At 47.0% G+C, this 21531-nt stretch overlaps 1 protein-coding gene across 1 annotated transcript in view; it reads right to left on the reverse strand.

Annotated features, from left to right (window-relative positions):
- The window catches only part of syt19 (synaptotagmin XIX), a 55775-nt gene extending 36063 nt beyond the window's left edge, over positions 1-19712 (reverse strand). Inside the window, exon 1 of the mRNA XM_072273158.1 lies at positions 19638-19712. Coding sequence (XP_072129259.1) covers positions 19638-19651 — 14 coding nt within the window. The 5' untranslated portion in view covers positions 19652-19712. The remainder of the gene's footprint in view (positions 1-19637) is intronic.
- Between the last annotated feature and the right edge of the window lie 1819 nt (positions 19713-21531).

The raw sequence follows: 21531 nt of genomic DNA on the forward strand, positions 1-21531 counted from the left end.
ATGACCTTGATAACAGAGGATTGGTTGCGAATTTTGAAGTTGGTTAATTCTTCTTCGATTTGCACCAGTCATTCTCTAATTCAGTTTAAAATTGTACATCGTTATTATTTGACAAAGGAGAGACTGTCTAAAATATTTCCTAATGTTAATAGTCAGTGTGATAGATGTAAAACTGAGATAGCAACATTGACACATATGTTTTGGTCGTGTTCTGTATTGAAATAGTTTTGGAAATCTATTTTTTCTACAATTTCTAAAGCTTTAAAAATGAATTTACAACCTAATAAATTGACAGTTTTGTTTGGTATAATTCCTCAATATATTCATGGTATTTCTATATCAGACCAACATGTAATTGCATTTGTTACATTATTGGCCAGAAGGGCTATCTTATTAAAATGGAAAGATGCTTCTGCCCCCACTTTGATACAATGGTTCTCTCAGATGATGTTATGTCTTAGTTAGGAAAAAATCAGAAGCCAAACTTTTGATCCTCGATTTGACTTTGAGAAAAGGTGGGGCTCTTTTGCCCGCTACTATCAGTTGATTTGAGTTAATTAAGATGGTCCCCTTCTGATTCTTGGGTGTGGCTGGCGGATTGATGTCTTTTTTTATGGAAGCTTGTATGGCATATAGCTCCGGGTTTGTGCTCCAAATGGTTTTTTTTTTCTCTATTTTTCTCAGCTGGGGTTTTTTTTCAGTTAGTAGGGATTCTTTTTTCCTTCTTCCTTTTTTCCAAAAAAAAATAGCTTTAACATTTTGTTTTATTATTATTATTATTGATACATTGTTTAGCTTGGTTAATAGTTTGACTCTTATTATACATATTGACATATTGACTTGATTATTTGAATGTATTTTTTTGTTGTCGATTTTCAATAATAATAAATAAAAAGATTTAAAAATAAAAAAAACCGTCAGATTAATAAAGTTCATAGACGGGATGGTATTTTGACGGTTGACCATGATGAAATTAATAAATCTTTTCAAGAATTTTATACCAGTTTATATCAATCAGAATTTCCTGATGATCCTACTATAATGCATGGATGTTTAAGGAAACTAAATATTCTGAGATTACCAGCTGATGAACGTTTAGCATTAGATGCACCCATTACTGAAGAGGAAATAAAGAAAGCAATTTTTTCGGTGAGCTCTGGTAAAGCACCTGGCCTGGATGGGTATACTTCTGAATCTTAAAAGTCTTTTCAGACTTACTTTCTCCCTGGTTACGTAGAATTTTTAAAGATGCTCTATCTGCAGGTAAATTACCACAATCCTTTTATGAAGCATATATTTCTTTAATTCCTAAAAAAGATAAAGATTCCACTGAATGTGCATCATACAGACCTATATCTTTGTTGAATGTGGATTCTAAAATCTTTTCCAAAATATTAGCAATTAGAATAGAGAAGGTACTACCACAAATTGTCTCTGAAAATCAGACAGGATTTATTAAAAATCGTTTTTCACATTTTAATGTTAGGAGGCTAATGAACATTGTATACACTACTTCATCTAATACTCCAGAATGTGTTATTTTGCTTCATGCTGAGAAGGCATTTGACAGACTTGAATGGGGATATTTATTTAATATACTTGGGAAATTTAATTTCAGCTCAAAAATTTATATCCTGGATTCAATTGATACATCATACATCTCTGGCTGCTGTATTTACCAACAATCAGAGATCCCCCTTTTTTTAGGCTTTTTCGAGGTACTAGACAGGGCTGTCCTTTAAGCTCTTTACTATTTGATATTGACCTAGACTCCTTAGCAATTGCTATTCGTGACTCACCTAATATATTTGGCATTATTCATGGAAATGGAACGCATAAAGTATCACTATATGCCAATGACCTTTTACTATGTATCTCTAACCCAGAGTAATCTATTCCTGCGGTAATAACATTATTTGCTCAGTTTAGTAGTTCTTCTGGTTATAAACTGGATCTTGATAAGAGTGTACTTTTCCTAAATATGAAAGTTCCAATTTATAGACAATCACCATTTAGACTGGTTACTGATTATTTTATTTATTTGGGTGTTAAAATTACTAAGAAGCATAAGAATCTAGTTAAAGTTATTTTTTTACCCTTAATTGATCATGTTAAACAACTGTTTTCTAAATGGTCCCCATTGTCCTTATCTTTGATTGGTCCTGGCATAATTTACATATTACTATTTAACTATTTATGGTTTTATTACTACTTATTACTTATGGTGCAACTGTAATGAAAACCAATTTCCCCCGGGATCAATAAAGTATGACTATGACTATGAATTAATACTATGAAGATGATTATTTTACCTAAATTTCTGTACCTATTTCAGGCGGTATCAATTTTTATCCCTAAATCCTTTTTTGATATTACTGATTCTAAAATTTCTTCATGTATATGGCAGAATAGAAATCCCAGGTTAAGTATTTACAGAAATCAAAAAAGGAAGGTCATTTGGCTTTGCTGAATCTTAGATTTTATTACTGGGCAATTAATATTCGATATTTAATGTTTTGGACACAAGAGTTGGATGAAACTCAATGTCCACGATGGATGAACCTCGAGCGGGAGTCTGTACAGGGGTTTTCGCTGGCTTCTATTCTAGGAGCTGTGCTTCACTTTGCACTTACTAAATTAAATAAACAAATGATAAATCCAATAATTAAACATGCAATACGAACATGGTTTCAATTTCGTAAATATTTTGGATTGAACAAATTTATCCTGTCAAGTTCTATTATATCTAATTTTTTCTTTCAACCATCTAGAATTGATCAAGCTTTTCTTCTATGGAAATAAAAAGGAATAAAATGTTTTCGTGATTTATTCATGGATGATTGTTTTATGTCTTTTGAACAGTTGTCTAATAAATATAATTTGCCTAGATCACACTTTTTCAGATATTTACAGATTAGAAACTTTCTGAACATTACTTTACCTACCTTTCCAATATCGCATCAAATTGAAGTTACAGAAAAAAATTTAGGTTTAAACCCCTATCAGAAGAGTTTAATAGAAGGCCCAGGGAGAAGGAAAAGTGGGAGGGCCTTCTGTCCCAAGATCCTCTCATATCCCTTTTGCCAATCACCTGTCCAGCTCTTGCCTCCATCCCTCCCCCTCCTGTCTTTTCCTATCATTTTGGATCTCCTCCTCCCCCTCCCACTTTCAAATCTCTTACTAGCTCTTCCTTCAGTTAGTCCTGACGAAGGGTCTCGGCCCAAAACCTCGACTGTACCTCTTCCTAGAAATGCTGCCTGGCCTGCTGCGTTCACCAGCAACTTTGATGTGTGTTGCTTGATACAATTTAAGGTGGTTCACAGAGCTCATATGTCCAAGGATAAGTTAGCTCGTTTTTAATGCCATATAAATCCTGTTTGTGACAGATGTAATTCTGAGGTAGCTTCCTTGACACAAATGCTCTGGTCTTGTCCTCTTCTAGAAAAATATTGGGAAGATATTTTTGATATTCTTTCAGTAGTTCTGCGTATTGATTTACAACCGCATCCTATTACTGCAAGTTTTGGACTACCAGTGATAGACTCTAGTCTTTTATCCAAGTCAGCTTGTCGTCTAATTGTATTTGTTACATTAATAGCCAGAAGATCCATTTTATTTAAATGGAAAGATTCTAATCCTCCCACTACATTTCAATGGTTTTCCCAAACGATAGCATGCCTAAACTTGGAAAACATTAGGAGCGGTATTATGGATCCTTCGGTTAAATTTGAAGAAACTTGGAGGCCATTTATTCAATATCTTCATATGATGTAAGTTGACCCTTTCTGAATCCTTTGTAGTAACTTTTTGTTCATGTATAGAGGAGCGGAGTTAACGACAAATAATAATTTTAGCCGATGTAATATGACAGCCCAATCTTTGTTTGCTTTTTTTAGGTTAGTTGTTTTTAGTCATAGTCATAGTCATAGTCATACTTTATTGATCCCGGGGGAAACTGGTTTTCGTTACAGTTGCACCATAAATAATAAATAGTAATAGAACCATAAATAGTTAAATAGTAGTATGTAAATTATGCCAGTAAATTATGAAATATGTCCAGGACCAGCCTATTGGATCAGGGTGTCTGACCCTCCAAGGGAGGAGTTGTAAAGTTTGATGGCCACAGGCAGGAATGACTTCCTATGACGCTCTGTGCTGCATCTCGGTGGAATGAGTCTCTGGCTGAATGTACTCCTGTGCCCACCGAGTACATTATGTAGTGGATGGGAGACATTGACCAAGATGGCACGCAACTTAGACAGCATCCTCTTTTTTTTTAGATTAGGGTTTTTTTTTCTTTTCTTTATAACATATCTTTTTCATGGTTAGTTATTATGAGATTGTGAGGCTAAACTATATTTGTTACTTGGAATCTGTGCTTGTACATATTAACTGTTATTAATGTAATCCCGATCTCTTTGTATCATTACTATTATTGTTATGTTTATTAATTTTGAAACTTAATAAAAAGATTGAAAAAGAAACCAGCACAATTCAAACTTTTTGTGCCTTGTAGATTGTCATCCATTTTACCAATGGACTTGTGATGGTTGCAGGGCAGTGACACTGATTTTCAATGTTAAAATGTAATGGAACCACTCCCACATTGCCTTGATGGGTAAAAATATTATGAAGAAGAGCTATTGGGAATGAATAGTAGTAGAAGAAAGTGATCCAATGACGTCCTTCTTAGGATGTGTGTGAAAATGTGGTAGAAAAGCAGATTATTAAAAACAATAGTTGGTCTTGGGAGGTGGCGGGTGTCTGAAATATTGCAGGGTTGAGGCACAAAGGAACACTCTTGGTGCTGGGCTCACAATGATGTCCAGGGCCTCATCATAGATTCTAACTACTTTATTTGGAATTGTTCCATGGGTGCTGGTTAGTAGGGGACCTTTGTCTTGCCGGTAGCTAGTGGAGTCAATCCTCCAAGATGCTTCAGTGATGGTGCCAATGGTGATTCTATATTTTGATGCCAAGCGTTTACAAATGCATTTCTGTATTGCAATTAATGATGCTGGCGAGATCCTAAAGTGGAGATGATAAAGAGTGAACAGTTTCCAGACCATTCTACAAGTTATCTCCATTCTGCAGATATATGAACCGTGATATGTAGATGATCCTCCCACATCCTGTGAAATCATCAAATTTCTTTCAGTATTTCTGTATTTTGTGAGGATTCTCACCACCAAAGCCATCTTCTGTCAAGCCCTTTATATGTTGTATCTTTTGGGTCTCCTTGCTTCCCCTACCCACTTCCCTTCTAGCATATTTCTTACTGACCAGGGCTTGCAAATCCCTTCAAATCATTTTTTGAGCTGCTGTAGACTGTAGTTTCCCTTACAGCCAGTCTCCATGCCAGCCAAAGTACGTGTAGCTGTTGTATGGCAAGCAGAGACAGGTCCTACAGGACTGTAGGACAGGTCTGTAGGAAACATTAATGGAAAAAACTTGAAAAGTTAGATTTTACAAAGTGTCTCACTTTCTTCTCCTAATGTTATAATTTATGGTAATACTAAGCATCCTATTTTGCACCTTGACTTAATAACTGTATTCACTTACATTTGTCATTATCTGCATTAACTAAACCATCAGCTATAAACTTCTGTAATGTGCTGTAAGGTTTCACTGCTAATGTAATGGCCTCTCTGTAATGTTTCACTGCTAAGGTAGTGGTTTCTCTGTAGCAGCAATGTTTGGATTATGTCTAGAGATAACAGGGCTTTGGAATGTATGCTATCCAATGAGCGGGATGTTGTTCTTTCCTGTGGGTCTGGAGGCACGGATTTTGCGGTCTTTTGTCAGGGAGAGATGAGGAATGGAAAGAGTCAGTAGACCGCCGGATGGCGTAGACTAGGAGCGAGGGTCCGACGGTCGGCTATGCTTGGAGCACAAATGAATGGAACCGTGCGCTCCAACGTTGCGCATTAGACTGTTTCATGAAAACGGGAACTTTTCTTTCTTTTGTTTCCTTACTAACTATAGTTAAATTAAGGATCATAAAATTCAATCGTTTAATCACATATCGTGTACTGTTTGTTATTTCGTGGTACTGATTTGTAACAGGGGACACATCATGCAACATCCACCCAAACAAGATTTCTTAAGTTTGGCCGGGAAGAGGGCTGTCTTCCCCTGGACTAAACGACTAGCCGCACCAAGAGTTACAGTTCTAAAGCAGGATTCAGACTTTGGACAATAGTTTGACTGTTTACAAGATCATGGATTGCAACTATTTCCCCTTTAATACCACATGCATTTGACTCATCTGCAATGACTTGAACAGGTCAAGGTGATCTTAGTAGGTCTTAGTCATGCACAGTAGGTGCTATTAAAAACCCATATAGATCTCCTAATTTTGTATGTTATCTTTACAACAATTAGAAGTACTTTATCTGTAGTGATCCGTAGAACCATCCGAGGTCATTTAAGAATGTAAGAAAACAACAACAGAAAAATATTTTAAAATATTGCATTTCATTTTGAATGGTCACTACACATTCTTGGAAAATAGTAAGTGTTGGTATTAAAGATACTGAGCTCTGCAGAATACAATTACATTTAATTTTATGGTTCTACTGGTACAAAGTGACCTGCTTGATCAACAGCCCATGAACTACTCTAAGCATTCATTTACTCCGCCACCAGTACACAATGTTGCAGTGTGTATGACCTACAAAATAAATGCCGGTTCCCTAGGCTACTCTAACAGCACCTCTCAAACTTATGAGCTCTGCCGCAAAGACAGCATTTGTATTAAAGCTTAAAGTACATTTTTTTATCAGTGGATACCATATACAACCTTGAGCTACATCCCCTTACAGGCAGCCTCTAAACAAGGAAACCCAATAGATCCCATATAAAAAATGTCAGACACCCAATGTACATTAAAAAAAAACAAATCGTGCAAACAAATAGCATTCAAAACTGAAGTTCACAGAAGTGAGTCCACAGGCAGGAAACCAGTCATCACTGCAGCCGATCCAGGAGCCGGTTAGTTGCAGGCCACCGCGTCAGTTCAGCACTGAGGCGAGTGAACCTCTCGGAGCAGCAAGCTGACACCAGCCTGACCCTCAGCTCCGGCCCCGCCACCCTGACCCTCGGCTCCGGCCCCACCACCCTGACCCTCCTCTCCAGTCCTGCCACCCTGACCCTCGGCTCCGGCCCGTCACCCTGACCCTCCGCTCCAGTCCTGCCACCCTGACCCTCGGCTCCGGCCCCGTCACCCTGACCCTTGGCTCCGGCCCCGCCACCCTGACCCTCCGTTCCGGCCCCACCACCCTGACCCTCCTCTCCAGTCCTGCCGCCCTGACCCTCCACTCCGGCCCCACCACCCTGACCCTCCGCTCCGGCCCCGTCACCCTGACCCTCCGCTCCGGCCCCGCCACCCTGACCCTCGGCTCCGGCCCCGTCACCCTGACCCTCGGCTCCGGCCCCGCTACCCTGACCCTCCTCTCCAGTCCTGCCACCCTGACCCTCAGCTCCGGCCCCGTCACCCTGACCCTCAGCTCCGGCCCCGTCACCCTGACCCTCCGCTCCGGCCCCACCACCATGACCCTCGGCTCCGGCCCCGTCACCCTGACCCTCAGCTCCGGCCCTGCCACCCTGACCCTCCGCTCCGGCCCCACCACCATGACCCTCGGCTCCGGCCCCGTCACCCTGACCCTCAGCTCCGGCCCCGTCACCCTGACCCTCAGCTCCAGTCCTGCCACCCTGACCCTCGGCTCCGGCCGCGTCACCCTGACCCTCAGCTCCGGCCCCACCACCCTGACCCTCCTCTCCAGTCCTGCCACCCTGACCCTCGGCTCCGGCCCCACCACCCTGACCCTCCTCTCCAGTCCTGCCACCCTGACCCTCCACTCCGGCCCCACCACCCTGACCCTCCGCTCCGGCCCCGTCACCCTGACCCTCGGCTCCGGCCCCACCACCCTGACCCTCGGCTCCGGCCCCACCACCCTGACCCTCGGCTCCGGCCCCGTCACCCTGACCCTCCGCTCCGGCCCCACCACCCTGACCCTTGGCTCCGGCCCCGCCACCCTGACCCTCGGCTCCAGTCCTGCCACCCTGACCCTCAGCTCCGGCCCCGCTACCCTGACCCTCCTCTCCAGTCCTGCCACCCTGACCCTCGGCTCCGGCCCCACCACCCTGACCCTCCTCTCCAGTATTGCCACCCTGACCCTCCACTCCGGCCCCACCACCCTGACCCTCCGCTCCGGCCCCGTCACCCTGACCCTCGGCTCCGGCCCCACCACCCTGACCCTCTGCTCCGGCCCCACCACCCTGACCCTCGGCTCCGGCCCCGTCACCCTGACCCTCGGCTCCGGCCCCGTCACCCTGACCCTCCGCTCCGGCCCCACCACCCTGACCCTCGGCTCCAGTCCTGCCACCCTGACCCTCGGCTCCGGCCCCACCACCCTGACCCTCCGCTCCGGCCCCGTCACCCTGACCCTCGGCTCCAGTCCTGCCACCCTGACCCTCCGCTCCGGCCCCGTCACCCTGACCCTCAGCTCCAGTCCTGCCACCCTGACCCTCAGCTCCAGTCCTGCCACCCTGACCCTCCGCTCCGGCCCCGCTACCCTGACCCTCGGCTCCAGCCCCGCTACCCTGACCTTTGGCTCCGGCCCCGCCACCCTGACCCTCCGCTCCGGCCCCACCACCCTGACCCTCCGCTCCGGCCCCACCACCCTGACCCTCGGCTCCGGCCCCGTCACCCTGACCCTCCACTCCGGCCCCGCCACCCTGACCCTCCGCTCCAGTCCTGCCACCCTGACCCTCGGCTCCAGTCCTGCCACCCTGACCCTCGGCTCCGGCCCCGTCACCCTGACCCTCCGCTCCAGTCCTGCCACCCTGACCCTCAGCTCCGGCCCCGCCACCCTGACCCTCAGCTCCGGCCCCGTCACCCTGACCCTCAGCTCCAGTCCTGCCACCCTGACCCTCAGCTCCGGCCCCGTCACCCTGACCCTCGGCTCCGGCCCCACCACCCTGACCCTCCGCTCCGGCCCCACCACCCTGACCCTCGGCTCCGGCCCCGTCACCCTGACCCTCCGCTCCGGCCCCGCCACCCTGACCCTCCGCTCCAGTCCCGCCACCCTGACCCTGGGCTCCAGTCCCGCCACCCTGACCCTCCGCTCCGGCCCCGCCACCCTGACCCTCCGCTCCAGTCCTGCCAACCTGACCCTCCGCTCCAGTCCCGCCACCCTGACCCTCGGCTCCGGCCCCGCCACCCTGACCCTCCGCTCCGGCCCCGCTACCCTGACCCTCGGCTCCAGTCCTGCCACCCTGACCCTCGGCTCCGGCCCCACCACCCTGACCCTCCTCTCCAGTCCTGCCAACCTGACCCTCCTCTCCAGTCCTGCCACCCTGACCCTCCGCTCCGGCCCCACCACCATGACCCTCGGCTCCGGCCCCGTCACCCTGACCCTCAGCTCCGGCCCCGTCACCCTGACCCTCAGCTCCAGTCCTGCCACCCTGACCCTCGGCTCCGGCCCCGTCACCCTGACCCTCAGCTCCGGCCCCACCACCCTGACCCTCCTCTCCAGTCCTGCCACCCTGACCCTCGGCTCCGGCCCCACCACCCTGACCCTCCTCTCCAGTCCTGCCACCCTGACCCTCCACTCCGGCCCCACCACCCTGACCCTACGCTCCGGCCCCGTCACCCTGACCCTCGGCTCCGGCCCCACCACCCTGACCCTCCGCTCCGGCCCCACCACCCTGACCCTCGGCTCCGGCCCCGTCACCCTGACCCTCCGCTCCGGCCCCACCACCCTGACCCTTGGCTCCGGCCCCGCCACCCTGACCCTCGGCTCCAGTCCTGCCACCCTGACGCTCAGCTCCGGCCCCGCTACCCTGACCCTCCTCTCCAGCCCCGCTACCCTGACCTTTGGCTCCGGCCCCGCCACCCTGACCCTCCGCTCCGGCCCCGCCACCCTGACCCTCCGCTCCGCCACCCTGACCCTCGGCTCCGGCCCCGTCACCCTGACCCTCCGCTCCAGTCCTGCCACCCTGACCCTCAGCTCCAGTCCTGCCACCCTGACCCTCAGCTCCGGCCCCGCTACCCTGACCCTCCGCTCCGGCCCCACCACCCTGACCCTCCTCTCCAGTCCTGCCACCCTGTCCCTCCACTCCGGCCCCACCACCCTGACCCTCCACTCCGGCCCCACCACCCTGACCCTCCGCTCCGGCCCCACCACCCTGACCCTCGGCTCCGGCCCCACCACCCTGACCCTCCGCTCCGGCCCCACCACCCTGACCCTCGGCTCCGGCCCCGCCACCCTGACCCTCCGCTCCAGTCCTGCCACCCTGACCCTCGGCTCCAGTCCTGCCACCCTGACCCTCCGCTCCAGTCCTGCCACCCTGACCCTCAGCTCCGGCCCCGTCACCCTGACCCTCAGCTCCGGCCCCGTCACCCTGACCCTCAGCTCCAGTCCTGCCACCCTGACCCTCAGCTCCGGCCCCGCTACCCTGACCCTCCGCTCCAGTCCTGCCACCCTGACCCTCCGCTCCGGCCCCACCACCCTGACCCTCCTCTCCAGTCCTGCCACCCTGTCCCTCCACTCCGGCCCCACCACCCTGACCCTCCGCTCCGGCCCCGTCACCCTGACCCTCGGCTCCGGCCCCACCACCCTGACCCTCGGCTCCGGCCCCGCCACCCTGACCCTCCGCTCCGGCCCCGCCACCCTGACCCTCCGCTCCAGTCCCGCCACCCTGACCCTCGGCTCCGGCCCCGCCACCCTGACCCTCCTCTCCAGTCCTGCCACCCTGACCCTCCACTCCGGCCCCACCACCCTGACCCTCAGCTCCAGTCCTGCCACCCTGACCCTCAGCTCCGGCCCCGCCACCCTGACCCTCAGCTCCGGCCCCGTCACCCTGACCCTCAGCTCCAGTCCTGCCACCCTGACCCTCGGCTCCGGCCCCGCTACCCTGACCTTTGGCTCCGGCCCCAGCACCCTGACCCTCAGCTCCGGTCCTGCCACCCTGACCCTCAGCTCCGGCCCCGCCACCCTGACCCTCCGCTCCGGCCCCACCACCCTGACCCTCGGCTCCGGCCCCGTCACCCTGACCCTCCGCTCCGGCCCCACCACCCTGACCCTCCGCTCCGGCCCCGCCACCCTGACCCCCCGCTCCAGTCCCGCCACCCTGACCCTCGGCTCCAGCCCCGCCACCCTGACCCTCTGCTCCAGTCCTGCCACCCTGACCCTCCGCTCCGGCCCCGTCACCCTGACCCTCGGCTCCGGCCTCACCACCCTGACCCTCCGCTCCGGCCCCACCACCCTGACCCTCGGCTCCGGCCCCGTCACCCTGACCCTCGGCTCCAGTCCTGCCACCCTGACCCTCGGCTCCGGCCCCGCCACCCTGACCCTCCGCTCCGGCCCCGCTACCCTGACCCTCCTCTCCAGTCCTGCCACCCTGACCCTCAGCTCCGGCCCCGCCACCCTGACCCTCGGCTCCGGCCCCGTCACCCTGACCCTCCGCTCCGGCCCCGCCACCCTGACCCTCGGCTCCAGCCCCGCCACCCTGACCCTCGGCTCCAGTCCTGCCACCCTGACCCTCGGCTCCAGCCCCGTCACCCTGACCCTCGGCTCCGGCCCCGCCACCCTGACTCTCGGCTCCGGCCCCGCTACCCTGACCTTTGGCTCCGGCCCCACCACCCTGACCCTCGGCTCCGGCCCCACCACCCTGACCCTCGGCTCCGGCCCCGTCACCCTGACCCTCAGCTCCGGCCCTGCCACCCTGACCTTTTCAATCTGGCTTGGCACCTAAGTCGTCCAAACCTCTGGTCATCTCTAGTTCTCAGACCCGGGCCCGGGCAATGTTGCCTCTACTTTGTCTCCTTTAAAGGCTATTAACAATTAATGACACAGATATGTGTAACGGAAATACAATTTGGTCTAGAGTCTAGAAAATTCAACAGGAGAGATATTATTAGCCACTGTTTGAACTCAGCAAATAACAGATAGTATATTTTATTTATACAATATAATATAAAGCACTGGTGAAGTTTCACTTGGAGTATTGTGAGCAGCTTTGGACCCCTTATCATAGACAGGATGCGCTGAAACTGGAGACGGTTCAAAAGAGGTTCAAGAAAATGATTCTAGGATTGAATGGCTTGTCATATGAAGAGCATTAGATGGCTCTGGGCCTGTATTCACTGGAATTCAGAAGTATGAGGGGTGACCTTATTGAAACCTACCAAATGGTGACAGGGTGGATGTGGAGGGGATGTTTCCTATGGTGTGAGAGTCTAAGACCAAAGGACTCAACCTCAGAATAGAGTAGCGTCCTTTTAGAATGGAGATGAAGAGGAATTTCTTTAGCCAGAGTGTGGTGAATTTCTGGACTTTGTTGCCACAGGCAGCAGTGAAGGCCAAGTCTTTATGTATATTTAAGGTAGAGATGATAGATTCTTGAGTGGACAGGGCATGAAGCAGTGTGGGGGGGGGGTAAGACAGGGGATTGGGGCTGAGTGGAAAATTGGGTCAGCCATGATGAAAAGGTGGGACAGATTCGATGGACCAAATGGCCTAATTCTGCTCCTGTATCTTATGGTTTTATGTTGTATTTAATATGTTTATTCAAGCGAAAACAGCATGAACCAGAATTACCAGTCCTTTGTTCTATTGCCTCTATTAACTCCAGCAGTACCATGTCTTATCATAGCTTTATGATAATGAAGTAAGTTTTGCGGTTTTCCTTCAACACTTGTCCTGTAGTTTTGCTCACGTAGGCTCACCTAGTGGGATCATTCATGGCAAAGGTAATGAGGGTTATGTGGGGAACTGGTGGTGCATATCACTAACATTTGCTGTGTAACTTTCCACAGCATTCTGACACACCAAGGTTGACTCCAGTAGTTTTGCTAGATACTTCAAAAGCTCAAAGTGGGTGAATTGTTTTTTAAGTAACACAACTACTGTGACTGGAGAACTGTAAAATTATGGCTCTTTAAGAATGGCCAGTGATTGTTCTTGAGCATGTCTATTTAATTAGTAACAGAAAAAATTCTGCAAATGCTGGAAATCCAAAGCAACACACACAAAATTCTGGAAGAACTCAGTAGGTCAAGCAACATTTATGGAAATTAATAAATAGTCAACGCTTCAAGCAGAGACTGAAACATTGACTGTTTATTCATTTCTATAGATGCTGCCTGACCTGCTGAGTTTTTGCAGCACTTTGGGTCTAACTAATTAGATTAGTCACTTCCTGTGACATTTTGGCAATTTAACTGTGAGAGTCTGCAAGCACTGGCCATAAACCCATGGGAGCTCTTCCATAGGGAAGGACTGGTCATGACAGGCTCCTAATATCTAATCAACCATTCTCTTATGTCTGGAGTAATTTTGTAGAATTAAGGATTAGTGCCTTCAGGAACCTTGGGCTCGTGTGCCTATTAAAATATAATTGCTAGTATTTCCCTATGTCCATGTTATGAGGGATGAAGGTACAGATGAGATGTTGAACTGGGATATATAAGCATACTCAAGGCTGATTTCCCAAATATGCGGATAACATCAAATAGGATTAAAAGAACCAGAGAGTATTACTCAGCATGAAATGTAAAACTTATTTAATTTTTAACTAAAACGCTTCCAAAATTGACCACACATGAAATACAGTACGTTAACTTCATTTTGTAGCAAATGAAACCTAACTGCCTGTTTTATTAGTTCTTGGCACAGAAATGTACTGCGTGCTCCTTACACAAGAGGAATGTAAATAAACAGGTTTGTTTTCTATGAAAATCATTACTTGCCATATGTATGCAAATTGGTATCTGTCACATCTTCATGTAAAACCAGCGATTTTCTGCTCTTTTGCCGTCTGGTCAAAATACTTCTGCAAATCTTGCCACAGGCATCTTCAGTTTCAAGTATGACTGGAATCACTTCTTCACTCAAACACAGCGGCATTCAGTATCAAGAACAGTGACCAATGTTGGTCTCAGCCAGAAAACAATTGTCAATTTTAGATGTGTGTTTTATAGCAGGTAGTAATGTTTATATCAAAGAGATATTGCAAATCATTGGTATTCTGGGCAAGGATAGATTTTCTTTCTCGTCTTGCTCCCAATGAGTTCATAGCTAAGCTAGACTTGATCAGCACTCGTGTAGAAAACCAGGTGAAATAGCCTCATTCCCTTAGGGAAATAGATGATCTAATCAGCAGAATGAATTCATTTATTGACAAGACTATGGTCGCATTGCAAATGTTACAAAAATTATGTCTGTATTCAAAATCTTGGCCGTAGTAAAATGATTTCATTTCTATTTGGTACTGAATATCAGCCAATGCATTAGAAACATCTTGAATTGGTAGAAAACAGAGACTGAATATGATTCAATCTTAAATACAAAGCAAACTACAATAATTTTGCTGTTATTGTTAAGCAATAAAACATATTTCCCCTCATCTTTTTGAACATTTTCTTGAAGATTCAGCTGAGGAAATGGTGTGAAATGATCTGTTCAGATGGACAATGGTGTTATTTTGAGAGTTAATTGGGCTGGTAAAGATATATTGCAACAGGATGCAGGGAACAGCTTAGGAAGGCAATTATTTTTATAATTAATTTTGCTGCAGCTGTATTGAGAAAGTCCCAGACTAACTGCTCAGGTTTGTGTGTAAGAAAATTCCAAGAGAAACCAATCAGACAGCTCTTTGCTCACCAGATTTACAGATGACTGAAGAACCCTGATACTGAAAAAATGCTGTTGAAATTGAAAATAATTTTTAAAAAAAGATTTCATCTGTGGTGCGAAAATCAGGCCAAATTTACATTATTTTACAGCTAGTACCTGTGATATGAGTGTATTTTGTCATTTCTAATCAGACATGGGAATGGGTGTCTTGGTAAGCAGAATTTATTGCACGTCCCTAGATCTACATCTGTATTATAAGACCATAAGATAAGGAAGCAGTACGAGACCATTCAGCCATCGAATCTGCTTGGCCATTCCATCATGGTTGATTTAGTATCCCTCATCAATAAATAAATTATCCCTCACAACTTTCGGACTATTCTAGTGTTGATTATTATTGTTAATTGCTTTTTTGTGTATTTGCACAGTTTTGTCTTCCTTTGCACATTGGTTGTTTTTTCTGTTTGTGCGTAGTTTTTCATTGATTCTATTGTATTTCTTTGTTCTACTGTGATTAACTGCAAAAAAATGAATCTCAGGGTTGTATGTGGAGACATATGCATGTACTTTGGTGATGCACATAGTTCACAAGTAAAGGTAGCAAATCTGCTATTCTAATACAACTGGAATTCTGCAGATGCTGGAAATTCAAGCAACACACATCAAAGTTGCTGGTGAACGCAGCAGGCCAGGCAGCATCTCTAGGAAGAGGTACAGTTGAAGTTTCAGGCCGAGACCCTTCGTCAGGACGAACTGAAGGAAGAGTGAGTAAGGAATTTGAAAGTTGGAGGGGGAGGGGGAGATCCAAAATGATAGGAGAAGACAGTAGGGGGAGGGATGGAGCCGGGAGCTGGACAGGTGATTGGCAAAAGGGGATACAAGAGGATCATGGGACAGGAGGTCTGGGAAGAAAGACAAGGGGTGGGGGACCCAGAGGATGGGCAAGAGGTATATTCAGAGGGACAGAGGGAGAAAAAGGAAAGAATGTGTGCATAAAAAAAAGTAACAGATGAGGTACGAGGGGGAGGTGGGGCCTAGCGGAAGTTAGAGAAGTCGTTGTTCATGCCATCAGGTTGGAGGCTACCCAGACGGAATATAAGGTGTTGTTCCTCCAACCTGAGTGTGGCTTCATCTTTACAGTAGAGGAGGCCGTGGATAGACATGTCAGAATGGGAATGGGATGTGGAATTAAAATGTGTGGCCACTGGGAGATCCTGCTTTCTCTGGCGGACAGAGCGTAGATGTTCAGCAAAGCGGTCTCCCAGTCTGCGTCGGGTCTTGCCAATATATAAAAGGCCACATCGGGAGCACCGGACGCAGTATATCACCCCAGTCGACTCACAGGTGAAGTGTTGCCTCACCTGGAAGGACTGTTTGGGGCCCTGAATGGTGGTAAGGGAGGAAGTGTAAGGGCATGTGTAGCACTTGTTCCGCTTACACAGATAAGTGCCAGGAGGGAGATCAGTGGGGAGGGATGGGGGGGACGAATGGACAAGAGAGTTGTGTAGGGAGCGATCCCTGCGGAATGCAGAGAGAGGTGGGGGAGGGAAAGATGTGCTTAGTGGTGGGATCCCGTTGGAGGTGGCGGAAGTTACGGAGAATAATATGTTGGACCCAGAGGTTGGTGATCCCGTTGGAGGCAGCGGAAGTTACGGAGAATAATATGTTGGACCCGGAGGCTGGTGATCCCGTTGGAGGCGGCGGAAGTTACGGAGAATAATATGTTGGACCCGGAGGCTGGTGATCCCGTTGGAGGTGGCGGAAGTTACGGAGAATAATATGTTGGACCCAGAGGCTGGTGATCCCGTTGGAGGCAGCGGAAGTTACGGGGAATAATATGTTGGACCCGGAGGCTGGTGATCCCGTTGGAGGTGGCGGAAGTTACGGAGAATAATATGTTGGACCCGGAGGCTGGTGGGGTGGTAGGTGAGGACCAGGGGAACCCTATTCCTAGTGGGGTGGCGAGAGGATGGAGTGAGAGCAGATGTACGTGAAATGGGGGAGATGCGTTTAAGAGCAGAGGTGATAGTGGAGGAAGGGAAGCCCCTTTCTTTAAAAAAGGAAGACATCTCCCTCGTCCTAGAATGAAAAGCCTCATCCTGAGAGCAGATGCGGTGGGGACGGAGGAATTGCGAGAAGGGGATGGCATTTTTGCAAGAGACAGGGTGAGAAGAGGAATAGTCCAGGTAGCTGTGAGAGTCAGTAGGCTTATAGTAGACATCAGTGGATAAGCTGTCTCCAGCTTACCACCATTCAGGACCCCAAACAGTCCTTCCTGGTGAGGCAACACTTCACCTGTGAGTCGACTGGGGTGATATACTGCGTCCGGTGCTCCCGATGTGGCCTTTTATATATTGGCGAGACCCGACGCAGACTGGGAGACCGCTTTGCTGAACATCTACGCTCTGTCCGCCAGAGAAAGCAGGATCTCCCAGTGGCCACACATTTTAATTCCACATCCCATTCCCATTCTGACATGTCCATCCACGGCCTCCTCTACTGTAAAGATGAAGCCACACTCAGGTTGGAGGAACAACACCTTATATTCCGTCTGGGTAGCCTCCAACCTGATGGCATGAACATCGACTTCTCTAACTTCCGCTAAGGCCCCACCTCCCCCTTGTACCCCATCTGTTACTTATTTTTATACACACATTCTTTCTCTCACTCTCCTTTTTATCCCTCTGTCCCTCTGAATATACCTCTTGCCCATCCTCTGGGTCCCGCCCCCCCCGTCTTTCTTCCCAGACCTCCTGTCCCATGATCCTCTCATATCCCCTTTGCCAATCACCTGTCCAGCTCTTGGCTTCATCCCTCCCCCTCTTGTCTTCTCCTATCATTTTGGATCTCCCCCTTCCCATCCAACTTTCAAATCTCTTACTCACTCTTCCTTCAGTTAGTCCTGACGAAGGGTCTCGGCCTGAAACGTCGACTGCACCTCTTCCTAGAGATGTTGCCTGGCCTGCTGCGTTCACCAGCAACTTTGATGTGTGTTGCTATTCTAATACAACTACTTACTTGCTCATTTGTATACAGCTGATCAGCTAAAGTTAGTGAGAATTCCAACCTGAAGCAATTCTGTATCACAAGGAGTGAGGAAATTGTTGGATCACTGACTCCATCATGGATATCCATTGGTTAAAAACCAAGAATCTGAAAACAATGAGATTTTCTGAGACTTGGCTTGCTACAAATGTACCTGACCCAATGTTAACCTTTCAGGAAAATAATTTGTGGCTGAAAGTATTATTTCTTTCTGTTTTTGTGACTCTGATATCCACCATCAGGAAGTCTTTCTTGAGGCTGGTCACGACACGCATTAAATCCAGCCTCCCAGACCACCTTGACCCACTACAGTTCATCTACCACTAAAACAGGTCTTCAGCGGACCTGGCCTTACAATTGTCTCTGGAACATCTAGACAATATAGACACCTACTTTACGCTATTAAATATTGGCTACAACTCCTCCTTCAATACTATAGCTCCAAGCAAACTCAACACCAAAACTCTGAGACTTGGGTGTCAACACCTCCCAATGCAACCAGATCCAAAACTTCCTGATCACCAGAACCCAGTCAGTAAGGATGGACAGCAACACCTCTGCTAGGATTATACTCTATAAAGTTGCATCTTCAGCCCTTACTTGGTACATGTGACAATAATAAACCAATTCTAATCACACGCAAGAAAATCTACAGATGCTAGAAAGCTCAGCAACACACACAAAATGCTGGAGGAACTCATCAGGCCAGGCAGCATCTACAGAAAAGAATAAACAGTCAGTGTTTTGGGCTGGTCCTGCCTGATGAAAGGTCTCGTCCCGAAATGCTGACTGTTTACTCTTTTCCATTGAAGCTGCCTGGCCTGACCTGCTCAATTCCAATTCAAGATCAGTTATTGAAATTAGATTACTGATTTAATGAGTTTTCTTCTTTTTTAGCATACAATCCCCAGTTACCAGATTTAGTAGAAAACAGCCAAAGAGGTTTTTCCACTTAGAAGGCATGGAAAGAACAGTTTATTCCTAATTTATGTGTTGGCATTCTGACAGGAATCTATATTAAATATTTGACTTCACTAAAATATACACAAGGCGCAGCTCTCAACTTGCAATAAGATTAGAATAATCCTTTCATAAATAACTTTACTCTGTTGAGCTGAGGCTTAAGTAACTCAAGTATTCATGAGACCTTCAAACTTAGAAGCATTTTTTCTGAATTTCAGAATAACATTGAGCGTTGAACTGTAAAATACAAACGATCTCTCCCCCTCCCCACACACATACTTTTCTTTGCAGATTGCAATGTTTATGTATTATAGTACATTTGCACAAATATAATCCTTTGGGCCTTGAGAATATAAAATGCTATTCAACAGCCAAGTTTGACCTTGTCTTCATTTACTTCTATGCACAGTACTGTACCAGGATTAGCAGCTGGGTTATAGACAAGAGTGTAATCTCATAAAGTTTAGCTTTTGTTAGTTAGAAATTGTTGAAGCCAATCGTAACACAATTAAACATAGCATACAATCAAAATATATGTCTGTGTCTGATAAAATCTTAGAGCTAAAATTTTGACAACGAACAGTTATGGCACAATAATATTGGCAGAGGCCAATGTTGCAGATGATATACTTTGCAAATTTACAAGAGTCTAAAGTTGTGCACCGAGGAAATCTGCAGATGCTGGAAATTTAAGCAACACACATACAAAATGTTGGTGGTAAACGCAGAAGGCCAGGCAGCATCTATAGGAAGAGGTACAGTTGATGTTTTGGGCCGAGACCCTTCACACATTAACGTACAGAAATGGAATAAGATTTTAACAGCATACAACTAAAAAATTAAATAAAAATACTATCAACTTTAGTTGTTTATGGAAATAAGCCATATGGAAATGGACAGTTTAGTTAAATGACAGTATTCATATAAAAGCAATGAAAATAACTGTCAATTTTAAGTTCAGGAATGTAAGAAGTCCATTCACTTTACCTGAAAAGTAACATAGAGCAGAAAGGAAGAATCTTAGCTGACCATCTCAGACAGGAGCTGCACCCAAGACTAAATTGCAAATAGACACATGTAGAAAAAGTGAGGCAATATTCAAATCAACATCACATGGTGAATGCCTTAGTTAATAGTTAAACAATCCAAAGCAGGTTTATTCTCGTCAAGTAAGAATAAAGAAAGAAAATATATTCCTTTATGTTTAGTTGGTTATTTGATACAACTTGGCAGTGTGCTGAATCAGGAAACAAAATGCAAATTACTAAGTGACAAAACTGACAGAAAGAACGATTGTTAAGGTGATTGATTGGAGCATGGAATAACACAGTTGAGAAACATGCTCTTCAGCCCATCTTATCTATGCCAACCAAGATCCCTATCTAAGCCAGTCCCATTTACCCATGAGGCCCATATCCCTCTGATAATCCGATGGTTCCCAAACTTCTTTGGGATACTGCCCCCTTGGCTCCCAGTCCACATGTCCAGTGCTCTTCTCTCCCTTTCTGGCCATTGCATAAAAACTATAAATAATTTTGATTTACGATGCACAGTGAGAGAAAATAGGAACTGCAAATTCAAAGCAGTAACAAATAATTGCAAAAAATATTCAAATCTATTTAGATTAGATTATGAGGACACGCAGTCCTCTTTTATTGTCATTTAGTAATGCATGCATTAAGAAATAGTACAATGTTCCTCCAGTATGATATCACAGAAACACAAGACAAACCAAGACTGAAAAACTGTCAAAACCACATAATTATAATATATAGTTACAACAGTGCAAAGCAATATTGTAATTTGATAAAGAACAGATCATGGGCACTGTAAAAAAGAAGTCTCAAAGTCTCTCAAAAGTCCCATCATCTCATGCAGACGGTAGAAGGAAGAAAAACTCTCCCTGCCATGAACCTCCAGCACCGCAGACTTGCCGATGCAGCACCCTGGAAGCACACGACCATAGCCGACTCTTGAGTCCGTCCGAAAACTTTGAGCCTCCGACCAGCCCTCTGACACCGAGCACCGAGCACCATCTCTGCCGAGCGCTTCGACCCCTACCCCAGCTGCCAAGCAATAGGCAAAGCCAAGGATTTGGGGCCTTCCCCTCTGGAGATTCTTGATTGCACAGTAGCAGCGGCAGCGAAGCGGGCATTTTTCAGGTGTTCCCCTGTGCTTCTCACGTCTGTCTCCATCAAATCAGGATTGTGCATAGTACCTACTTAACAAATACCGATATCATTCCGAAGCGGCCGCACGCACTGTGTCGCGCTACCATCTCCTCCCCAACTTAAAGCTTCAAATAAAATTATTTCTTTATTTAATTAAAGTAAAACAATTTTCATCAATAATTATAGAGCCTACTTTAGTAGTCCAGTTTTTCACTACTTCAATTGCTTTTTCACCTTTCAATCAGATGGATGGGCTTGGTGCAGTGATATCAGCTTCTCAACATCAGGATGAATGTCACTCACGAGTCTCAGGCCCCCACGTTCAGTGAGTTGCAGACTGCTGAAAGAAGTTGGGCAACTGCACTGAAACTGCCCTCCGTTAAATATGATGTTGGAAAGGTAATATATAGAATTTTGTCATAGTTTAAAAAAGCACATAAAAGCATCTCAGGCAGTTGCCTTTTGACTTCTGTGTGCAGCAGCAAGCATTCAAACTGTTCATCATTCTCAATAGAAAGCTCTCAAAATTATCAAAAATTGAGGGCTTGAATTTTTTTACTGCTGTGATGACAGTATTTAATTATTTGTGCAGCCGATCACTTAGGATTTTTGCAGCAAGATGTTTGAATGGAATACCATAAGATATGGGAGCAGAATTAGGCCACTTGACCCATTGGGTCTTTTTCACCATTCCATCATGGTTCATTTAT

The sequence above is a fragment of the Mobula birostris genome, chromosome 11, assembly GCF_030028105.1.
Source record: "Mobula birostris isolate sMobBir1 chromosome 11, sMobBir1.hap1, whole genome shotgun sequence".
Lineage (NCBI taxonomy): Eukaryota > Metazoa > Chordata > Chondrichthyes > Myliobatiformes > Myliobatidae > Mobula > Mobula birostris.